General features: G+C 41.0%; 1 protein-coding gene across 1 annotated transcript; it reads left to right on the top strand.

The window, feature by feature from the left end:
• The first annotated feature begins 1,783 nt into the window (after positions 1 to 1,783).
• On the top strand, positions 1,784 to 19,290 carry tmod2 (tropomodulin 2). Its single transcript, XM_070832220.1, has 10 exons — positions 1,784 to 1,885; positions 7,381 to 7,585; positions 8,754 to 8,910; positions 13,690 to 13,812; positions 14,531 to 14,605; positions 14,693 to 14,823; positions 15,559 to 15,666; positions 15,804 to 15,947; positions 16,405 to 16,549; positions 17,118 to 19,290. Exons 2-10 carry the CDS (start codon positions 7,460 to 7,462, stop codon positions 17,147 to 17,149), a joined length of 1,041 nt encoding a protein of 346 aa, XP_070688321.1. The 5' UTR covers positions 1,784 to 1,885; positions 7,381 to 7,459; the 3' UTR covers positions 17,150 to 19,290.
• Positions 19,291 to 19,716: the final 426 nt, after the last annotated feature.

Here is a 19,716-nt window from a genome sequence, read left to right as displayed (position 1 = left end):
TGAGAGCAACTAAAAAACGGTCAAATTCCTTGTATGTGTTCATATACTTGGCAAACAAACCTGATCTAAGTAATTAATAGCATGGTTAGAATAAAAACCTCATTATCTATTGCATATTTGTTTCGGCAAAATTTTAATGACTTTGTATTGACTTGTAATGAGTCGTGTATTGGCACATGTATGATGTGTTGTTGTGTGTATCAGTAGCAGCAATGCGATGCTGGTTCATGATAGGAACATTCATTATAGCAATCATGTTTGGGGATCATTTCTTAATTTACTTAATTTATGAATTAATAACCATAGACAGTTCCATTGGGAATATCACATGAATACCGTAGACATTTTAGCAACCGTATATTTATTGGACCTGTCTTTCCTCTGTTACCCTTGCAGTAAACACTGCCTTTACCTTAAGCTATCATGTATTGATGCATGAACTGAGATTGTCATGTGTAAAACTGATTTGAAATGGCAGTAAAGTAGTCCTTCTCTCAGTTTATTTCAACCCCTTTAGCCGATCACTATCATTCATCAGATTTAAGCAACAGGCTACTGATATATGTTTCAACACCCACGTCTCATCCCAAAGTTTCTGTGTTACATGCGAGGCATCTTGTTACAGTACACATATTGTGTGAACCGAGAGGGTACATGGAATTCTATCTCCACTATTGTGTAACATGGTGGATCTTTACAATCAGGGGTAAGGCAGCGTTTTTAGTGCACACAGTGTGTGTGCCAGTGTGTGTATTAGAGTGAGAGAGGGAGAGAAAGACATAAAGAGAGACATTCTAGTTTTACATCCATGTGTCTCTATGAGTTTTGCCTATTGTGTGTATGTAGTCTGTCTTTAAAGGTCCTTTACTTTACATACACCTTGTACACTTTATCTGATATGCCTCAACTTAATGCACTTAATATTTACTCTATATAAGAAATTATGTTTGAACATTTTTAATTACTGTTCTTTTTTTTCTTACATATTTCGATTTCTTGTATTGTTATTTCATCAGTGCCATTTTTGTCTACTTTGTATATATTCTGCATGCCTGTTCATCCTCAAAGAGGGATCTCTGCTCTGCTCTGCTCTGTTGCACTTTCAGGGATTTTCCCCTCTCAAAGGTTTGTGTTGTGTGTGTGTCCTCATCCAAATCCAGAGTCCAAGGATCGATGGTATTGTAAGCTGTGTAGAATTCAATGACATCTGAGACTGTACAGTACAGTATAAACCACCTTGACGTGACTTGAATTATCACTCCAATTTAAACATGCTCTGTGGCCTTTTGATGGAAAACGAACTATACTTCAATTGAGTTAGCACCAATCTCAGCTCATAATAGTGTAGGAGTGCATAGTGAATAAAAATAAATAAATCTTAACTCAAGGTTCAGCTGCTTTTTATGGTTTCCTGCCGCAAATATAGTTTGCTCACTTATCATGAAAATGTCACACATAGTTATAATGATAAGTAATGGTGATAGCAGTCATTCAGATCTAAATAAATGGCTTAAGTAAGAGTTTGTCCTGGTTCACAGGATACAGATAATGCTTTTTATCAGACAGTGAAAATGGAATAGACAAAACTAGTGCCCATTATATCATTATTTTATTTCATTTTTTATTTTATTTCATTTTCCTTCCCCATCTTTCATCTGATTGGTTCTTCCAGATAAAAAGGGCGGGCTCATGCACACTATTGGCTCACGTCTGTCAGGCTCTCGTCCTATTGGTTCTATCACACGTCACTCAGAGAACGCGCTGGCTCTCTCTTCCTGTGTTACCGCCCTTGGTCTGAGTGAGAAATCATACACTGAAGATATCGCATTCACTGGGAAGACTGGCGTTATTCGGAGACCTTTCATATCAGCCCTACTAGCCTCAGGTAAGGAAACAGATAGCTCGGGGAGATTTGGGATTAATTTTCCAATGCAGTGAACATACTAGCCGTGCTGTCATTTGCATATGTGCTTTGTAGCTGTCCGGTTTAGCTAAACATGCTAGCAACTCCAGTCAACTGCAAAGGTTAGCATGTTAGCCGCTAACGTTCATGTCATGGGGCTATTTCTGGTGGTGTTACTACCTCCGACAAACGTAAACTAAGTTACCAAAGTAGGTGCCACATAAACCGCTTGGTCTGGCTTTAACTATCTCATCATCTAACGTGTGCTACCTTTCGCTGGGATAATCTCGATCAACATGTCAGCGTGGTTATCGTAAACATGTCAAGAGCAAGTTAGCTAATGTTCCGTAGCCCGCTATGTCAAAAGGAGATGGATGAAACTATTTCAGTCAGGGCAGCTAAGTAGGAAAACAGAGCAGACTTGATGTATTTAAGATTAGAGGTACGATATGAAGTGATATGTTATGGCAGTACTAAGTATCCTCCAATGATTTTGGTGTCTGCTTGGTTTAATGGTTCTTGTTGTATTGTGTATGGGTGTTGATTGTTGTTAATTGAGTGCACAATGCAGGGCTAATAATCGCAGCTGCCCATCCCTGTCTGCCAGACAATACATCTCACAAACAAGGGCATCAGCACCACCAGTGTTTGTCAGCTTGACTAAGAGTTTCAGTATTTTTAAGGACGCACTTTTGGTGGGATGACTCACACCAGTATGGAGAGTTCACAAATTGCTGTGGTTTTAGCAGCAGGACTACTTGTTAAATAGGTGCAAGGTCATTGTGCCAGTGTCAGAGAGTCTACTGAGAGTTTATGTGTGTGTTCACAGAGGTAGTGCTACCAGCATTGCTCAATGGTGAATGTAGGGTGTGGCCCAAGTCTTAAGGAGGATGTCTGCTCAAGGAAGTGTGCTTTTCCCTTTTAAGCCTCTGGCCAGGTGGCCCTCTTGAAGCTGTGAGACAGGTATTGTAACAGAGACCAATGTCGTGGTGACTGCTGACATGGCTTATTTAGTGAGACTGCTTAGTGTACAGTATTGCAGATAAACAGGCTCCATAGATGGGATTTGTTTCACCTGCATACCTTTCACTGGAGAGTGAAACCTGGCTGTGAGTGCGCAGTTTCACCCTAGTTGTAATGCGGCCAGCAGCACTAATGATTGGTGCTTGTTATCAGTTTTTTACAAAGGCGTAATAGTGGCAACCTTTCTTGACTGAATATTCACACTACAGCCCTCTCAAGCTCCTGCTGAGCTGAAAGACACGGCACTCCTTGTAATCTGTCCTAATTGTTTATTAATGGAGTGTGTGTCTGGAGTGTGTGGCTAAAACAGGGGAATATTCAGATCGTGCGTTTTTGTAGGGGAAACACCCCAATACCTGTCCGGGTCTGTATAAGTGAATGAACAATATAAATGTCTATTGTTTTCTTTGTCTGACACCTATTGTTATTTACTGTTAAACTGAGAAAAATAACAATGACTATTTGTCTAATTTAAAAAAAAAAAACCTGGTTGACAAACACTGAGACATGATAATGATGGTAATCAGTTCTACAACTATTCAAACACATTTTATTCTCCTCACACCTATATCTTCAATTTATTTATTTTTTTTACTTGTTCATGTTTTGTAGTGAATGCATCATGTGATGGCATGATCGCACCCTCTGGTGCTATGTCTGTCTCCTTCCATCTCTTTTCTGTCATTTTTTACACTCGCTAATACCCTCTGAGGCAGAACACAGAACACAGAAAGGCGAAAGGAGAACTGGGTAACAACAGGGTGGGGAGATAGAAGGGTAGAGAATAAAACTGGAGGTGGGCGGAAGTGCAGTCTCTTGTCCCTTGGGCAGCAGAGCTGGGTCATTCTAACTATAGTCTTTTTTGTGGGTGGTGGTCTATAATAATGTAGTAATCAGTCAGCACTTCCTGTTCATGTCTGAGCTGAAACTTACTATTCCTCTTCTTTCTGCCTCTTAGATCTCAAATAGCGCAGTCAACCCGCAGAATTTTTTGTTTTGTTTTTCTTGTAGCTGCAAAGGGTTTTATATCATACACTGCCGTCTGATATTGTATCACATATCTTACTACTTGTCTGTCAACACCGCTTTCTGAAAGAAGATGAAGCCTCACCATTTGACTTGAAACATGTTTAGCAAAAATGTGGTGAATGTTCTGCTCCTGAGAGAGAGAGAAGAGAGGAAACCTATTCTTACCCATAGAGTTTTCAAAAGAAGTGGATGTTGCTTCTGGGTCTGAAAAGTGGAGCCATTGTGGAAGTGCATTAAACCTGCATTCTTTTTAAAAGGTCAGGGTGGGTCATGCCTAAACCTAACCAGTCAGAGGCAGGTCTTGCCTAAACCTAACCAATCAGAGGAGGAGGAGTCTTTGTCAGCAAAAAAACACTGGTGCAGTGCCATTTCAGAATGTGCTTCGTCAAAAAGGGCCGATTGCAAATGGATGATAAAACTTTGGGTTAAAATCACCCTTCAAAATGCTCAAGTTGAACAGCTATATTCAGAATTTCAGCTTCATACAATGCCTTCCACAAATGTTGGCAACCTTGGTTAAAAATGAGCAAAATTGTTATCCGGCAACACAATAGATATATGTAAACATACAAACATCAATATAGCATTTAACTAATGTAAAATGATTCAAAAGACAGAAAAATCTCACCAGAAAACCCTTTCCAACTAGCCTTTAACAAAAAAAAAAAAAAATCCATTTTGGATCAGGCTATTTCTGGGAACAAAAGCTCTCTCTCTCTCTTCATCTGTTTTTGAATTCACTTTAGAGACCAACACGGAGGTAACACACCATCAGTGATTTTTTTTTTTTTTCTTTTAATGCTTGGTTTAGGTTTGCCAATGTGATCTTACATCTTATTGCTTTGCTTAAATCATCCAGTTGTTTATCAGTAGTCCTTTCAGGCTAAGCGCTAAACATCCAGCCTGTCAGGTGACCTTAAATCGTGATATTTGTGGCTCCGTCCTTGTGCACTCTCCAGTAATGTGTTTATTTGCCCAACAGTAGTCCGAGTGTACGGGTCAGTGTAGGAAAGTGTAAGGTGATGGTAGAGTGCAGACAGGTTTGCAGTATTATTGGCTCAGAGCCACATGTTGTTGTCTTGAAGGATTAGCAGAGAGGAGAAGGAGAAAGGAATCAATCAGATTGGACTAATGGATCCTCTCAGTGTCTCTGCCTCACCCTGAGCCCACCCATTGCCATCATTATCCCTGTCTGCATGCTCAATTACTCCTCTGTCCACCCATAATTATACTGGACCTCACTGTAAACAGTTTGAATTATATGGCTTTCATATATTATATGAAAGTGTAATGTGTTTTTGAGAAAGTAGGATAATATGGTAAGTGTTGTTATTTTGAGCTGATCTTGTCATAAGAGCATTATGTGTGTGTGTACATGTGTGTGACTTATCACTTATCCTGGGCCGGCGTGTCTGCTTTTTTTTAAAAGATCCCGACCAGAAATGTCGTCTCATCACAGCATTCTGCACATTTTAGGATTAGTCTGGTAATTTAACCAAAATTATGAACAAGAAAGGCATAAATCAATCTTCATATGATGCAAGACGAGATCTATCCATATGTTCTCACTGGCTAGCAAAGACTTGACTGGTGCGATAGTAAGTGAAAAGACGCAGGCCTAGATGTGAGGCTTTTTGGCAGAATACATCAAAGTCTTCATTTTCAAACATGTTTGTCGATTGTGGAAACCTGGCAAGCTGTAGAGGGGGAATACAGTCATAATCACAGTAAAGCCTCCATATGTTTTTCTTGTCGTGGGACATCTCAGTGTTGATTAAAACAGATGAACGAAACTCCCCTTTCTAAAAACATGCGAGCTAAAGGCTTGCGATGACATCATGAGAAACAAATCCTGCCGCTGTTGCATGATCACAGCGTAGAAGATTACTGCTGTGAACGCAATACGCGACACGATTTGTCTATGATTTGGATTAAAGGGATGTTGTTATCAGATATAACGTTGAAGTTAAAACTTATTTGGATGTATGTTGGCTTTACGTTTTATCTACATTATTTTACAGCCTGACATTAACATTTGGGCCAGATTTTAATGTCCATTTATATTGTTTTACCACCTTGTTTTTCTAGCGCTATTAGCCTGGCTTAAGTGCAGCTGATGTCCTTCCTCCCAGTTTGCTCTGGTGGTATCCTGAAGTAGCAGTATCCCAGACTTCACTGTGCTGACTCTGTTTTCCTGGATCTTTTTGAATTACTGTACAGAAGAACAACATCATTATATTTATACGACTTGATTAAAGTCATCAGTGCTGACATTTGAGCCCTGCCTCTCAGGCATGCAAACGCTCCTGCTATAACTCTCGTCGTCCTTCCAGATATAAAAGTGTGTAGTTGCAGCGGTCTAATGAAGGAGGTGAGGGGAAGAATCAGCCCAGGAACAGAGCCTGGATTGTGGTGGACACATTGTCACACTCTTCAGGGAATTCCTCTGAACTGGAAAACTCACTCAGGCAGTGACACTAAATGTTTAAAGAATCCTTGGCTAAAGCACAGAGTTGAAGCTTACTTTTTTCAGAGTTCAGAGACGGTGCTGTGTTTCACAGCTGACATGAATCAGTGAGACGAGGTATTCCTGCAAGTAAGTTCTTGTGCCCATTCTGTATTTACACAAACACACACAACTTTGTCTTTCCTGCAAAAGTGTTTTTTTTCCCCTTTTGCCATTGGCTTGAGTAAGCCATTTGGGAAAGTAGAATTTAAGTGTGTGTACAGTTAAGTGTGTGTGTGAGTGATTCAGACTAGGACCATCTGTAGAGCCCTGCAGGGAATCTGGAAATCATGAGGTCATTTTGTGTTGGGACCGTGGCGTGGGAGAAGGAAGTGAAGGCTGAAGCCTCTTCATTTAGTTTGACGGGATACACACTGCCTCCCCAACACTTTCGCTTATCTGAGCTGTATTTTATCTTAACTGTGTTGTTGTTTTCTCATACATCGATTTTAAAGTTGACTCCAGTATTTCCTGCCACTGTTACAGTTGGCTTTATTTTCAGGCCCTTAGCCCCTAAATATACATATTCCTATCCACCGCAATAACTTTCTTTTTGATACCCTTTTTTTTTTTTTCTTGAAGTTGATAATGTTTTCTACAGCAGCATAAAGCTGGCGTCCACAAAGACTCGGTGGTGATCCTCAGGGGAGTGGTCAGATGATTTGTCTGAGCATGAGAAAGTTCTTCCTTTGTTCCGTGTGTGTGTGTGTGTGTGTGTGTGTGTGTGTTGCATCATTGCAAGGCGTCGTTATCCAATCCAGCTGTGAACGACCATTGTTTCTCAGGGATGAGATAAACAATGTCTAATCTCAGTTTATATGTAATTACTTTACATTGTGAGCTAAATGAAAAGGAATCTTATGCCCCGTTATTAAGCAAGTGTTTATTTATGTCTGTTTGTGCCCTCGTTTGACTCCAGGTTGCCTCTCCCGGGTCTGGAGCAGTGAGCCCGAGAAGAAAGAGTGTGGCTGTGGTCATAGCAAACTATAGCGGGCACCATGGCGTTGTCGTACAAGAAGGACCTGGACAAGTACAAGGATCTCGACGAAGATGAAATCCTCAACAAACTGTCGGCGGAGGAACTCAAACAGCTGGAGACAGCCCTCGAGGAGATGGACCCTGAGGTCAGGCCTCGATTAGAGTTGGTGGAGCTCCAGGGCTCTTTAGTGGGAGAGAGCTCCCGTGGTGACGGGATTTATTGGGAAACTGACTGTTTTAGATTAATTCTACTTCATTCATTTTATGCACTCACAAAAGCTCATAATATCCATGCAGTCATAATTCCTTTTCTCGAATAAGGCACAGAACTACGACCTTAGAAATGCCACAGTTTTCACAGTAAATACATCTAGTTCCACTTTGTACTAACAACTTAACGCTTCTTGTCTCTCTTAGTATGCATTGAACTTGAACTTGAATTCAAATTCAAGGTTGGATTGTTCCTACCGCTCCCAGTCCCCAGCCTCCATGGTTTGGGGAAAATAATTTAAAGGGGAGTCTGGGCTGCAGTAACTCTGTCAGCAGGCTGCCAAGTGTTTGTGTGTTTATTTGTGAGTAGAGCTGTAGAGTATAATGGTATCCCCACCCGGCGCCTGGGTGTTTTTATTTAAATTCCATCTAAACAGTGAGTGACAAATCACTCTAAATGGTGACTCACGGAAGGGCCCTCAGGAAACAGTCAGCAACGATGGGACTTTATTAATATCTGGACCTCAATTTGATGTGTTCCAAAAAAAAAAGAAGCAGGGCATTTGATTTCAGTGGCTGCAGTGTGCACAGGCTGGCTAGACAAACTTTTCTAAATTCTCACACATCGTCTCACCTCCTCCAAGTTTTCAGTTACCTACAATATAACTTAAACTAGTTCATGGCATGTTTAGTTCCTGTCTTTAGGAGCTTCATTTCCTCATGTCTATTTCCATTATGTACATCTGGCTTTGATGCCGACACAGACCTGAAGATGCAGAGGATATAATCGCTTTGCTTTGCTTGCTGTGCTGTGTCTGAAAGAAGTTAGAGCACATGCCAAAGTTTGGAGCAGACAGGCCGCTGTGTCCGTCTGCCTACTATGAAAAATACTTTCAGAGCAGAACAGCCTGCCGATATGAATGTGATGCTATATTGATGTCATAGTACATGCACCTTACTGTCCAATACTGACATTACCTACCTGTATTTGTGCTGCATTTTGGATATTTTGTCTCCTTTAACCTTTACCCAGATCTGTGGTTACTGTACTAAAGTCTTCATCAGTTGACAGGTCTAATGTGTCTCCTCATCTCCTCTTCCCAGAATGCTCTTCTCCCAGCGGGCTTACGTCAGAAGGACCAGACAGCTAAAAAAGCAACAGGATCATTCAACAGGGACAGCCTCCTCAAATACCTGGAGAAGGAAGCCATGGAGTACAAAGACAGAGACGATGTAGTGCCCTTCACCGGGGAGAAAAAAGGTGTGTGTGTTTCTCTACCATTGTCCATGATGGAGGGTGCCTTCAAATCCAGTCGCGTTTACTGTGTTCAAGATATGAGTCCAAGTGAATGCCTCCCTCACAACTTCGAAAGTGGAGATTTTCTAAAAGCGCACATGAGTACATGAGTTGTGATGTGTTGTTGAGGTTTTCAGAAATGAAAAATGATTCACTGGATGGTAAGTTAATATGTTGTCATTTTTTGTTGTATAGAGGAGAGGAGAATGTTGATATTCCCAATGGCCTCACATTTCCTGCATTAACGTTAGCCGCTTGCTCGCTAGCTAAATTGTCAGCCTCTGTGGCTACTGGAGGACGACAGGGAGGAGTCTTTTGGCATCCAAGTTTCCTAGCAACAGCGCTCTCACGACACAACCACTTGAACACAGAGCATATCGTGTACACGACTTCTCATGTCGTAACCACAAGCTCGCCAGTTCCAGTTGAAGGCAGCGAGAGTTATTTCATCTTGAATATTTACTGTTTTAAAAACTTCTCATGATGATTAAAGGCAAAACGGAGGGGGGAAACCATTCTTGTTGACTGACTCGCAAGTTTTTGGGTGATTACTAGTGCTTTTTTTTACTTTTTTGTGACATTTTAATCTAGATGAAGCTGAGTCTTTCTGGGTAAAGTACAGATCAACACAGACAAATGTTCCCATTGAGATGATGGCAACAAAACTAATTCAAGTAGAGATGTGACAGAATGTTACGTAGTGTAACATGCCTGACTCTAATTAATCAATCGTGTGATGCTGTCACATTAGTAATGTATTTCTCAGGGGATGAAGAACTGAGGTGTGTCTATGCGTGTTTGTGTCTGTACCAGCAGTACAGACACACAGCAGTAATTACTGCTCTGCTTTCTTTGCAGGTATTATTAATGCATGTGTGCTCTTATGCAACATACAGCAGTGAGGGGGAGGTGTGTTTGTACCAGGGGGGAGGAGGCAGGGAGTGTCAAAGTGAGAGGCATGGTTGAGATTAAGTGACTTGAATCTGGGTGTAGATTTGTTTTTTTAGCAGTGCAGTTTCAAGAACAGTGGTTCCCAAACTTTTTTTAGACCGTGGCAAGAAAACTCTTATATCTTACTTATCGGAGCAGCTTATCAGTTTTAACAATTTTAGATTGATTATGTTTAGATTTATATTAATGTTAAGTTAGATAATATAGGCTAGCTAGGCTAATAAAAGCCAGTTAAATGTATTTCTTTCATTTTCATCCAAACTAAAATGTGCTCATATTTAAAGTGTACAAAGACAAACAAATCAAAAAGATTGCATGGATTTTAATGGGACATGTGAGCCAGCTGTTGTGAGGATAGAGCGCTCGCCCCGCAGGTCTGTTCTGGAGATTTGTAAACCTTGACTTGATGTGCTTTAGACTGAGGCCCAGGCTGAGGTTTCAGACGAACCTATGCAAATCTGAACCTAAAGCCTTATTTGAATGGTTTGAATGGGAGTGATTACTCAGTTTGACATAGCTGTTGTTTTTTTTTGCTTTGCTCATTGATGAAACATTCTGATAGATGTAATAAGGACATTATGACAATAACGTCCTCATGCCAATAAAAAAAAAAAAATCTTATCTCTAATTTTACAGCAGTTGAATGTTGTTTTATTGGATACTGACAGTTATATAATCAGATGTTTTAGCAGGCAACTGCGGCAACAAACACAAGGCATTACATGTGGAATGCATCATCATTACCACAGCCTGTGATATCAGGAAGTTGTCTACCCAAAGAAAAGAGGAGTCTCGAGTTCTGTCACAACACTGTAGGGAGTCTTCTTAAAAAAGGGTGAAATAAACACCTAGACGAGGTCAAAGTTGTTCTAAAATAACCCGATCTTCTCAAGAGAAAGTAGTTCTGTTCCAACAGGTTTTAATGCGTACTTGAGGTAATCCTCGTCGGTTTGTAAAAGAGAGAAAAAGGAGATTCCTAATGTGACAATATGACAAGAAAGTGAGAAGAGCAGAAGCATTGCCGGGTAGAAATTCTTCTCCAGAGGAATGCCTTTTGTTCCTCAGAGATTTGAATGCTAGTTCCTCACTGCTGAGGAAATATGGAACTGACATCTTCCCCGTGACCCAACCCTGGCCTGTTAGAAATTATACTCCCTCTGTGAGTGAATGTGTGTGTGTGTGTGTGTGCATGAGTGTGTGTACATGAGTGTGTGCGTGCCCTATGACCGCATGGAAAACTCAGATCGCTGTGGTGGTGTTGTGGAATGTAGCTGATTCTCTTCCCCTCGTTATACTCACCCCCTGCTGATAAATAATGTGGTCATGAGTGTGTGTGTGTCTCGACTCAATAACACAAGTAGTCACAGAGAAAAACAGTCAGCTTAAGTGCCATGGCAGCCACTACAGACTTTTACCACTTAAATGTTATTATATTAGTCCTTCATTTATATTATGTACTATATACTTCTTACTATATTCTATAATTCAATTTATAGCAGTTCTGGCTACATAGTGGTTGAGGTTGATTCTTCTTCTTCTTCTTCTTCTTCTTCTTCTTCTTCTTCTTCTTCTTCTTCTTATTGTTGTTATTATGATGTGGAAAAGGAAGAGTGTAGTGTAGTTTCAATGTATATTTGGTGGTGCGCATTATTAGTGGTGTGCTCAGTGGGGGTCAGTTGAGGTTTAACCCGGACACTGTTGACTCAGTCTTTATGTGTCTGAGCGACTGTCTGATTTACAACTTGTTACGCTAATTAGAGCATTGAAGACGTGCTTCCGCTGAAGCCTGATAAATGTCATGTTTGTTGAGATTACAGTCGAGATTGAGACTGTTGCACGAATGAAAGCACACAGCAGCTCTGCGCCGCGCACATCCAGCAGTCAGTTTTTCTCATGGATTGCCTTCACAGCTCAAGCATTTGCCCTTCAGCAGCCATGTGTAGCACGCAGATTTACTGCTCAAGATGTAATAATAGTTCAGTTTACAGGATTATTCTGGCCGATTCATCATACTTCAAATAATGTTTTCGGCATTTCGGGCCTCTAGTCCTCAACAAGTCAATGTGAACAAACCCACAGATTAGACAAATTTATTAGGAACATTGGAGACCTATTTCAGGGTTCAGCTGACCTATGTTTCTTGCTGTAGTTGTACAGTTTTCCATGCAATGAGAGGTTAGTAGTGACCGTGAATTTCTGTTTTGCCTTCAATATTGTGGTTCAGGTAATCTGTTTAAACCGCTTGTCTATTTTTCATATTTCCTGCTTCATCTGACTTTGTTATTACAATGTCACTGTGTTCCCAGACCTCAGCAATTACTTTGTCTTGCAAAATGTTATCATAACCCCACAGATATGATTTCCAAACTTATAAAAGTAAGACGCATTACTTGAATTGTCAAGTTCCATCCTGTCTTAAAACATACAGACTGTAGTGTACTGCTATCAGCATGCATAGCACCAGGATGATCTATTATGTGCCTATTTTTTGCAACAGACAAATGAAATGAAATGAATGATATAATGAATGACACATGGAATTAAAATATGCTCATGTCAAGTCAAAGTCTTTCCAATCCAGCATTTTCCACATGATATTTGTGCTACAGACAGACTCTGCATTATTGGCTTGTCTATTTTCCCTCAGTATTTGTACAATGCTGTGCCCCAATGTGTTGTCCTCATTTAGTCCGTGATATATCCTCCATCAACGGATCGTACAGACGGCAGGGCTTTGGGGCTGTCAGTCTCTTGGCCCCGTCTTCTTCTTTTTTTTGCTTCTGCGGAGCTAAATGTCGCTCCAGAGGGACTGGCACAGGACGCTGCCTAATGGCTGTATTTACTGTTTACTGGCTTTCAGGAAGTGCCAGAACCCCCCATTAGGGACCAGTCTGAACACGCTGACAGGCTTGACTGACCTAGAGGGAGGGAAAACGGGAGGGCCTACTCTTGGGGAGTTTTTGTTTTAGTAGCCAGGCATAAAGAAAGGCAACGAATGGCGCCCACTGGATGGTCTCTCCATCCAGCGCAAGTGTTTGTTGCCCCAGCAGTGCAGTTTAGATTAGACTCCAGTTATTGTTCCGTGACTTCCTTCGTTCTTTCCGTTCCTTCCCTCAGATCGGTTGTCATGGCAATACCGTCGTTGTTAGTTAGACAGTCATGGCTGGACTGAGTTCAGCTAGTCTGAACCACTGATGGTTGGGAAATGTATAAAACAGCAGGAGGCCCAGACGTATTTAAACAGCACATTTCTGTTGTTCAGGCGTCACCTCATTGTCAGATCCGTCACGGTTATTATAATCTAGCTTAAATAAGAATTTAATTTAGTGAAGTGTGCTTTCTGATGTCAAAGAAAAAAAGCAAAATGGTCAGTGACTCGAGATACAAGCCCTGTGAAGTCTAGGTGTTAATTCCAAACATTTTGTGTGTTTTAATTGTACAGTTCCTTCATCTGGGAATGTGTCCATTTGCTTGTAGACACATACACACACTTGCACTGCATTTGGCAGTCATGCAGTCTTATGACTGTGGCACATGGCAAGATAGGAATGGCTGTAGGAGAACAACAAGTCACATTAACCAACAGTTAACAGTTGGACTTTTTTATAGAATTGGGAGATTGTGTAACATCTTGTAAAACCTTCACCTTGCCTGCATGTACCTATTTTCTCTGTCTGCATTGATGTTATTTATTGGCTTGTTTATGAGGGCTGAATCATCTCCTTTGAGTTTAGAATAAGAATGAAATTTCTTTTCTCCTTTCCTCACCGTCCTTTCCTTCTCTCTCCATAGGTAAAGTGTTTGTTCCTAAGCAGAAACCAATAGAAGCATGCCAGGAGGAAGTCACAACCCTCGATCCGGAATTAGAGGAAGCCCTGTCCAGCGCCACAGACACAGAACTGTGTGATCTAGCAGGTAAGAACGAATGAACCTTCGAGAAAGCTAAGAAGTCACCGTGAAAAGGCTTTAAAAACGTGATTCTGAATGAGGGTTTTCATTGTGTGCCGTACACACAGTGTGAGAAACTTCCAGTCTGCCTGAGCCAAGTCTCAGCTGGGACAGTAAAACACAGGCTCCTTTCACTCCGACCATCTTTCCCCAAGGCTCCGTCCTTTACTGTGTGTGATGATGGGGCGGATAACAAGGCTCAGTGAACAAAACAACACCACTTGTCTGCTATCGCCTAGATTTGGTCACCTTTCATTCACTTACTGGTGTCAGCGTTTGTTACGAAGTTTTGAAAGTGCTTTAATTTTAGTTTTCAAAGTTATGCATATCCTTGAATTCAAATGCACTCCTTGAAAAAGCACAAGTGGGTGTTTCATCTACACACTCACTCATGTAAACCAAAAGTCTTTTTAATATTTGAATTGAAACAATCCCATTATCATATTTATTCGTTTGTTGTGTGAGAATATACATGCTGTGAGTGTTAAGGAAGTCATTAGATGCTTTTATAGTAACTGATTGTGATGATAAAGGCTTTGAGAATCTGGAAGGTTTTGGTGTAGGTACCTTGAAAGTGCTTAATTTTACTCTTAAGAAGCTGTACGAAGTCTGGTACATTTTTTTAATGCGTAAACGCTGATTTCTCACCACAGCTACTGACTCTATGCTTTGCCTCTATTTGCAGCGATCCTGGGTGTTCACACGCTGGTTACCAGTAGTCAGACGTTTGATGGGACTGGAAGTAAAGAGGGTTACAACAGTAAGTGCAATAGTTAAATTTAACTCCCTAAGTTCAACGGCCCTAAAAGGATCAACGTCTTGACCTCTGCCTGTGTGTCGTTTCTAGACGTGATCAAAGGGGAGAAGATGAACCCAGTGTTTGATGAGCCTCCCAATCCCACCAATGTAGAAGACACCCTGCAGAGGATAAAAAGCAATGACAGCTCCTTAACAGAGGTCAACCTCAACAACATTAAGGTACACAGAAACACAAGCTGCTAGTGTGTGTATATACTTGTCTCCAGGGTCTGCTCAATGTCTCGAAAGTTTGGAAAATGCTTAATTTTAACCGGTATGTTTTAAAGGTCAGGAATATGCTTAAATTTGAATATACTCCTTGAAAAATACTTGATTTCCAAGAAGGGGAAGAAGGGGCTGTTTTTCCACTCTCTGTCTGGTTTAAGCCTGACGTCATGAGGACGACCACCTGCTCTCAGGATTCCCACATGTCCTTCAAACTTGACCTTGTGCATGCACATTAAGGTAGCTAGCTAATTATTGTACCTCCTAATCAGCTCCTTGAGAACAGGTGGATTTCCTTATCACTTAAGCAGCTTGCCAGGCTGTAGTTTCAGTGAAAATATTTGTAAAAATGGCTTCGGGGAGGAGCCACTGAAAGGAATGTGGAGTTCCACAATCTGCAGAAAGGAGATTGACCTGTATATGATAGCTAGATACATGATCTCTTACTCTTGAAATTAGCAAGCATCAAATAATCATGATTAAAACATACAATACAAATTATTATGAACAGCTGGTAAAACAGACAAAGTGACGCATAAATTAATTGCTGCGGGTACAACTTTTTTTCACACTTGCATATTAATAGTATAGATGTGATGATAAAGGCTCTGAGAATCTAGAAATGTTTGGCTTAGAAACCTTGAAAGTGCCTGAATCTTCCTCTTCCTTGTGTGTGTGTTGGTTTTTCAGAACATTCCAATTCCCACGCTGAAGGACTTCGCCAAAGCCATGGAGAAGAATTCACACGTGAAGAAGTTCAGCCTGGCAGCAACACGGAGTAACGACCCAATTGCTGTGGTGAGAGGAAGGAGCTCGTGGGCTTTTTGATGGCTTTGTTCACACCAGCAACTCCCCATTTACACTTTCGCTTTATTTCCTCCTTCCTCCTTCCTCCTTCCTCCTTCCTCCTTCCTCCTTCCTCTTCCTCCTCCCAGGCGTTCAGCGACACACTGCGGGAGAACAAGACGCTGCGAAGTTTGAACCTGGAGTCCAACTTCATCACAGGGGCAGGGGTGCAGGCTTTGGTTGATGCGTTGCGAGACAATGACACACTCACAGAGATCAAGATAGACAACCAGGTACCAGATGGTTTGTGACAAATCAGAGGCTTCATATTTCATAAAAAATCATTAGAAAGTTCACATATTCCAGTGAAATGAAAGATTACAAGGAGTTTTTGTTTGTAGTTCTGCTTTTCCACTGTTATTGTAATAATTCATGGTCACTGTAGGTGATCAGGGAACTTTTGACTGCAAAAGTAAATATAGTGGTTTCACGCAGCCTAAAGTTGTACAAATTGTTTGTTTAATGCAGCGTGAGGTTCAACAAAATGCCAACCAAGACAAACCGCTGTCTAAATAAAACCTTGAAGACCAGTTGAGAGTTTCTAGCAGTAGAAAAGTAATCAAACCACACATCTGTGGTCACGGTCCGAGTGTTACAGGGTTTTTCTGCTGCACACCAAAGTAAAGTCCTGACTCTGATATCCAGATTGTGACCTTTGTATATATCTGTGTGCGTGCGTGTGTGTTTCAGAGGCAGCAGCTGGGTACCACCATAGAAATGGAGATAGCTAAAATGCTGGAAGAGAACAACAGCATAGTGAAGTTTGGCTACCACTTCACCAAGCAAGGACCTCGCTCCAGAGCTGCTGCAGCTATCACCAAGAACAACGACCTGGGTACGACACACGCACTCACACATACACACACACACAATTTGAGATCTCTTTAGCTGGGTGAGTTGTTGCCCATCACATTACCTTCCACCAGGTATCTCTCTCTTTTTGAGGGAGTGAGTCATGACAGTTCCAACGCCAGCGTGCTTTTACCGCAAGATGTCAGTCCGCAGTGACGACCTCTCCTCTCTTTTAGCTCGCCGTCCTGTCAGAGTCGCGGTAGCACAGGTGTGATGCATGTGTGTGTGGCTATACGTGTGTCGGTGCCTGAATGGAGCATTCACTGCATTAACAGAATGGAGACTGACACAGTGTGATCATACAGCCCTAAGAGTGATGACATCTCACTTCTTGTTTTCTCTACACGCCTACACACGCTGTTGAAATGGATCTAAACTTTGACCACAAAGCTCATGATAGTGTTTTCATGATAAACTAACAGGCCTGCGGAGGATGAAGATTGTGTAGCATGTTTGCAGTTGTCCATTCTTATAATCTTTACTGTGTCAATCGGTTGATTTGGGGGGAAATTTCTCTTTTGTCTCTTTCTCATTCTGCTTTTCCTCTCTAGTCCGCAAGAAGCGAGTGGAAGGGGACCTGTAGGGACGGAGCCCATCCCGTCTCCCAGCCAATCCTGTTGTTTCATCTCACCACGTGGAATAATTTCAGCCAATGCCCTGGTCTCATCTCACTGTGTGGAAACTTAAGTCTTGTGCCAAACTGTGGGGCAAGGCACGCTCAACCCAAACATACATCCGAGAAGAAGGGAAATAACTGGAATCGCCCTCTCCCATACACGTGTTCATACTTATGTTTATTATTATGTTGTTATTGAAGGTGTAAATCTGATTAGTTTTTAGTCATTTCATTTCAATTGCTCCTCTTTTTTTTTTTTTTTTTTGAGCCTTTATATTATCTGTCCAGACTTTTTACTCGACGTTTTCCTTTTCTACTACGCTATTATCATGTGAAATAAACATGAACAATACCAAGTAACAGAAAAAAACAGTAACAGCTTTTTACGACAACTAACATTGAGAAACCCCTATATTCTCTACTGTGATAGTTTGCTGTAGAGCTTCCAGTGGAATTCCTGTATTCAGTTTCAGCAGAAAGTGACATGAAGCAAAGAAATAGCCTAGCCATGACTACTAGTCTGCAGAATCTGTCTGACTGTAAGTTAACACAAGTTATAAAGTTAAGGGTAACATAAGTAACGGTGTAGTAACCAGCTGACTTGTGGTTCTAATGTTACTGATCACATCGCTGTCCATCTGCAGGTGTTGTTCATAGGAGTTGCCTTGTAAAGCCGGCTTTACTGTCTGGCTGGAGTGTGTAACGGTTACATTTGTGCTGGCCTCATGCTGTAGTCAGAACAGATGCTGGCTCAACCTTTATATGAAATTAATACCATAAGTATCAATGCATAATGTTTTATATTACTTAACTGTTTTATTCTAACTTAAGATCTTGTTTTCATACGATTCAAATTCTGATGTTTGTTCATTCTGATCACTTATATCCCTTAATAGAAGTTCTAATGATGTTTTAATGTTTTGGATCAAGCAAAAGTGGGATTGTACCGTAAAAGGAACAGGATATTAACCCCAGTCAGTCCCCACCTGCTCTTACAAATGATATTGTAAATGTCAGCTCAGCACACTGGGTTTCTCCGATGCTTAACCATGCCAAAGACTAACATGCAGTGCTTCAAGCGTCAGCGTTGAACTTAATGGTTATCGGTTCAGGTTTTGGCTCTATCAGCTACTGTCACTTCCTCACAGTACAGATCTGGGAAAGGAGTCTGTGAGTTAACAGTGATTTAGACATTTTTTTTTAGGTCGCACCATTGCATTTTTTTGGGGGGGGGTTTCCACCATTTTGTGGGCCGTTTATAGCAAAATGTTCAGCAAGTAGTTGAGTGAGATGTGAGGAGCAGTTGGCAAACAGTTTGTGCGAAACCTCTCAGGTCGTGACTACTTGTGAAACGTTTCTATGAACTGCGTCTCCCAGATAGAAAGTACATTGTACAGATTGTAAATTTCACTTTCCTTACTCTGTCACTCAAACACTTTCACTTGGCTCTCAGCAGCATCTCAGCAGTAGCATGTCATTCATTGTGTGCCTCAAACTGAACTTCCACAGGTACACTAACCTGCTCGAGATGAGTGTAACAGGACTAATTCAGGAGTTACTTGAAACTTGTATATACTGTTTATGTGTAAAAGGAACAATATGCTGGCATGAAGTCATCACATGTGAACATCATGTTTCTATCGACCAAAAAATACTTTCATGTTAACAGCCTCACATTCCTTGGACAACAGTTGTATGACTGAGTTCAGTACTTTGGGTTTTATATCTTTGCTCTTCTGCCACAGTTGTATCTGCTAGTATTTCATCTTGGACCTTTTTGTTTTTACACTTCCGTGCTTTGCTGGTGGATAGTCGGCTAAAGTGGAAAACTGCTTCTTTGCTTGGGCTTGTTAAGAGTATTCTGTGATTCATAATATGTACTGTATATTAATTGTAAAAATGCCATCTCAAATTCAAAGTGCAGACACACACATGCACACACAGACACACACTTTCTACACACTTCATTGCTGATATTTTTTTTTTTGTACCTTAAATAAGGACCCGGGTGTACACTCAACATAAGGAATATGTAGTAATAGAGCCACAAAACTGGTAAAACGCACTGCTGAATATAAGACATCCTCAACAATAAATGTTTTTACATACCCCGTCTATGTGCTATTGTTTGCATTTATCTTTAAAATGTATTAATATGACTGATTATTGACCCAGTTTCCTCTTTTGTCAGTTGTCATAGAAATGCTCCCTTGTTGATAAAGGAGAAAACTGCACTCTGATTACGACCACCAAATGTGGTTAAAGCTCCTCAAAATGTTAAGCGAGTGGACCTTGTGCTAAGATGTCTTTGTTTAAACTATATTTTAAAACATCTTGTGATTTCAGAAATCTGTCTGACATTGCTGTACCAGGTTCACTGTGTGGCTTCAGTCTGTTTTCAGAGTCTGATTTACAAAGACAGCAGGTCATTACTCAGTCAGCCCGTGGTAATGAACCTCCAGACTCTGGCAGTGAAGTGCAGATCATAAGTGGGTTTTCAATGACTTCACAACGCTCAGAAAAGAAATGATAAT

This window comes from Pempheris klunzingeri, chromosome 1 (genome assembly GCF_042242105.1).
Source record: "Pempheris klunzingeri isolate RE-2024b chromosome 1, fPemKlu1.hap1, whole genome shotgun sequence".
NCBI lineage: Eukaryota > Metazoa > Chordata > Actinopteri > Acropomatiformes > Pempheridae > Pempheris > Pempheris klunzingeri.
The sequence above is the reverse complement of the archived record's forward strand: the minus strand, read 5'-3'. Positions and strand labels throughout refer to the sequence as shown.

Coding starts and splice junctions, on each gene's coding strand:
- tmod2 (XM_070832220.1), top strand. CDS start 7,460: ATGGCGTTGTCGTACAAGAAGGACCTGGACAAGTACAAGGATCTCGAC. Junction 14,606..14,692: donor AAGTAAAGAGGGTTACAACA/GTAAGTGCAATA, acceptor TGTCGTTTCTAG/ACGTGATCAAAGGGGAGAAG. Junction 15,667..15,803: donor GTAACGACCCAATTGCTGTG/GTGAGAGGAAGG, acceptor TCCTCCTCCCAG/GCGTTCAGCGACACACTGCG.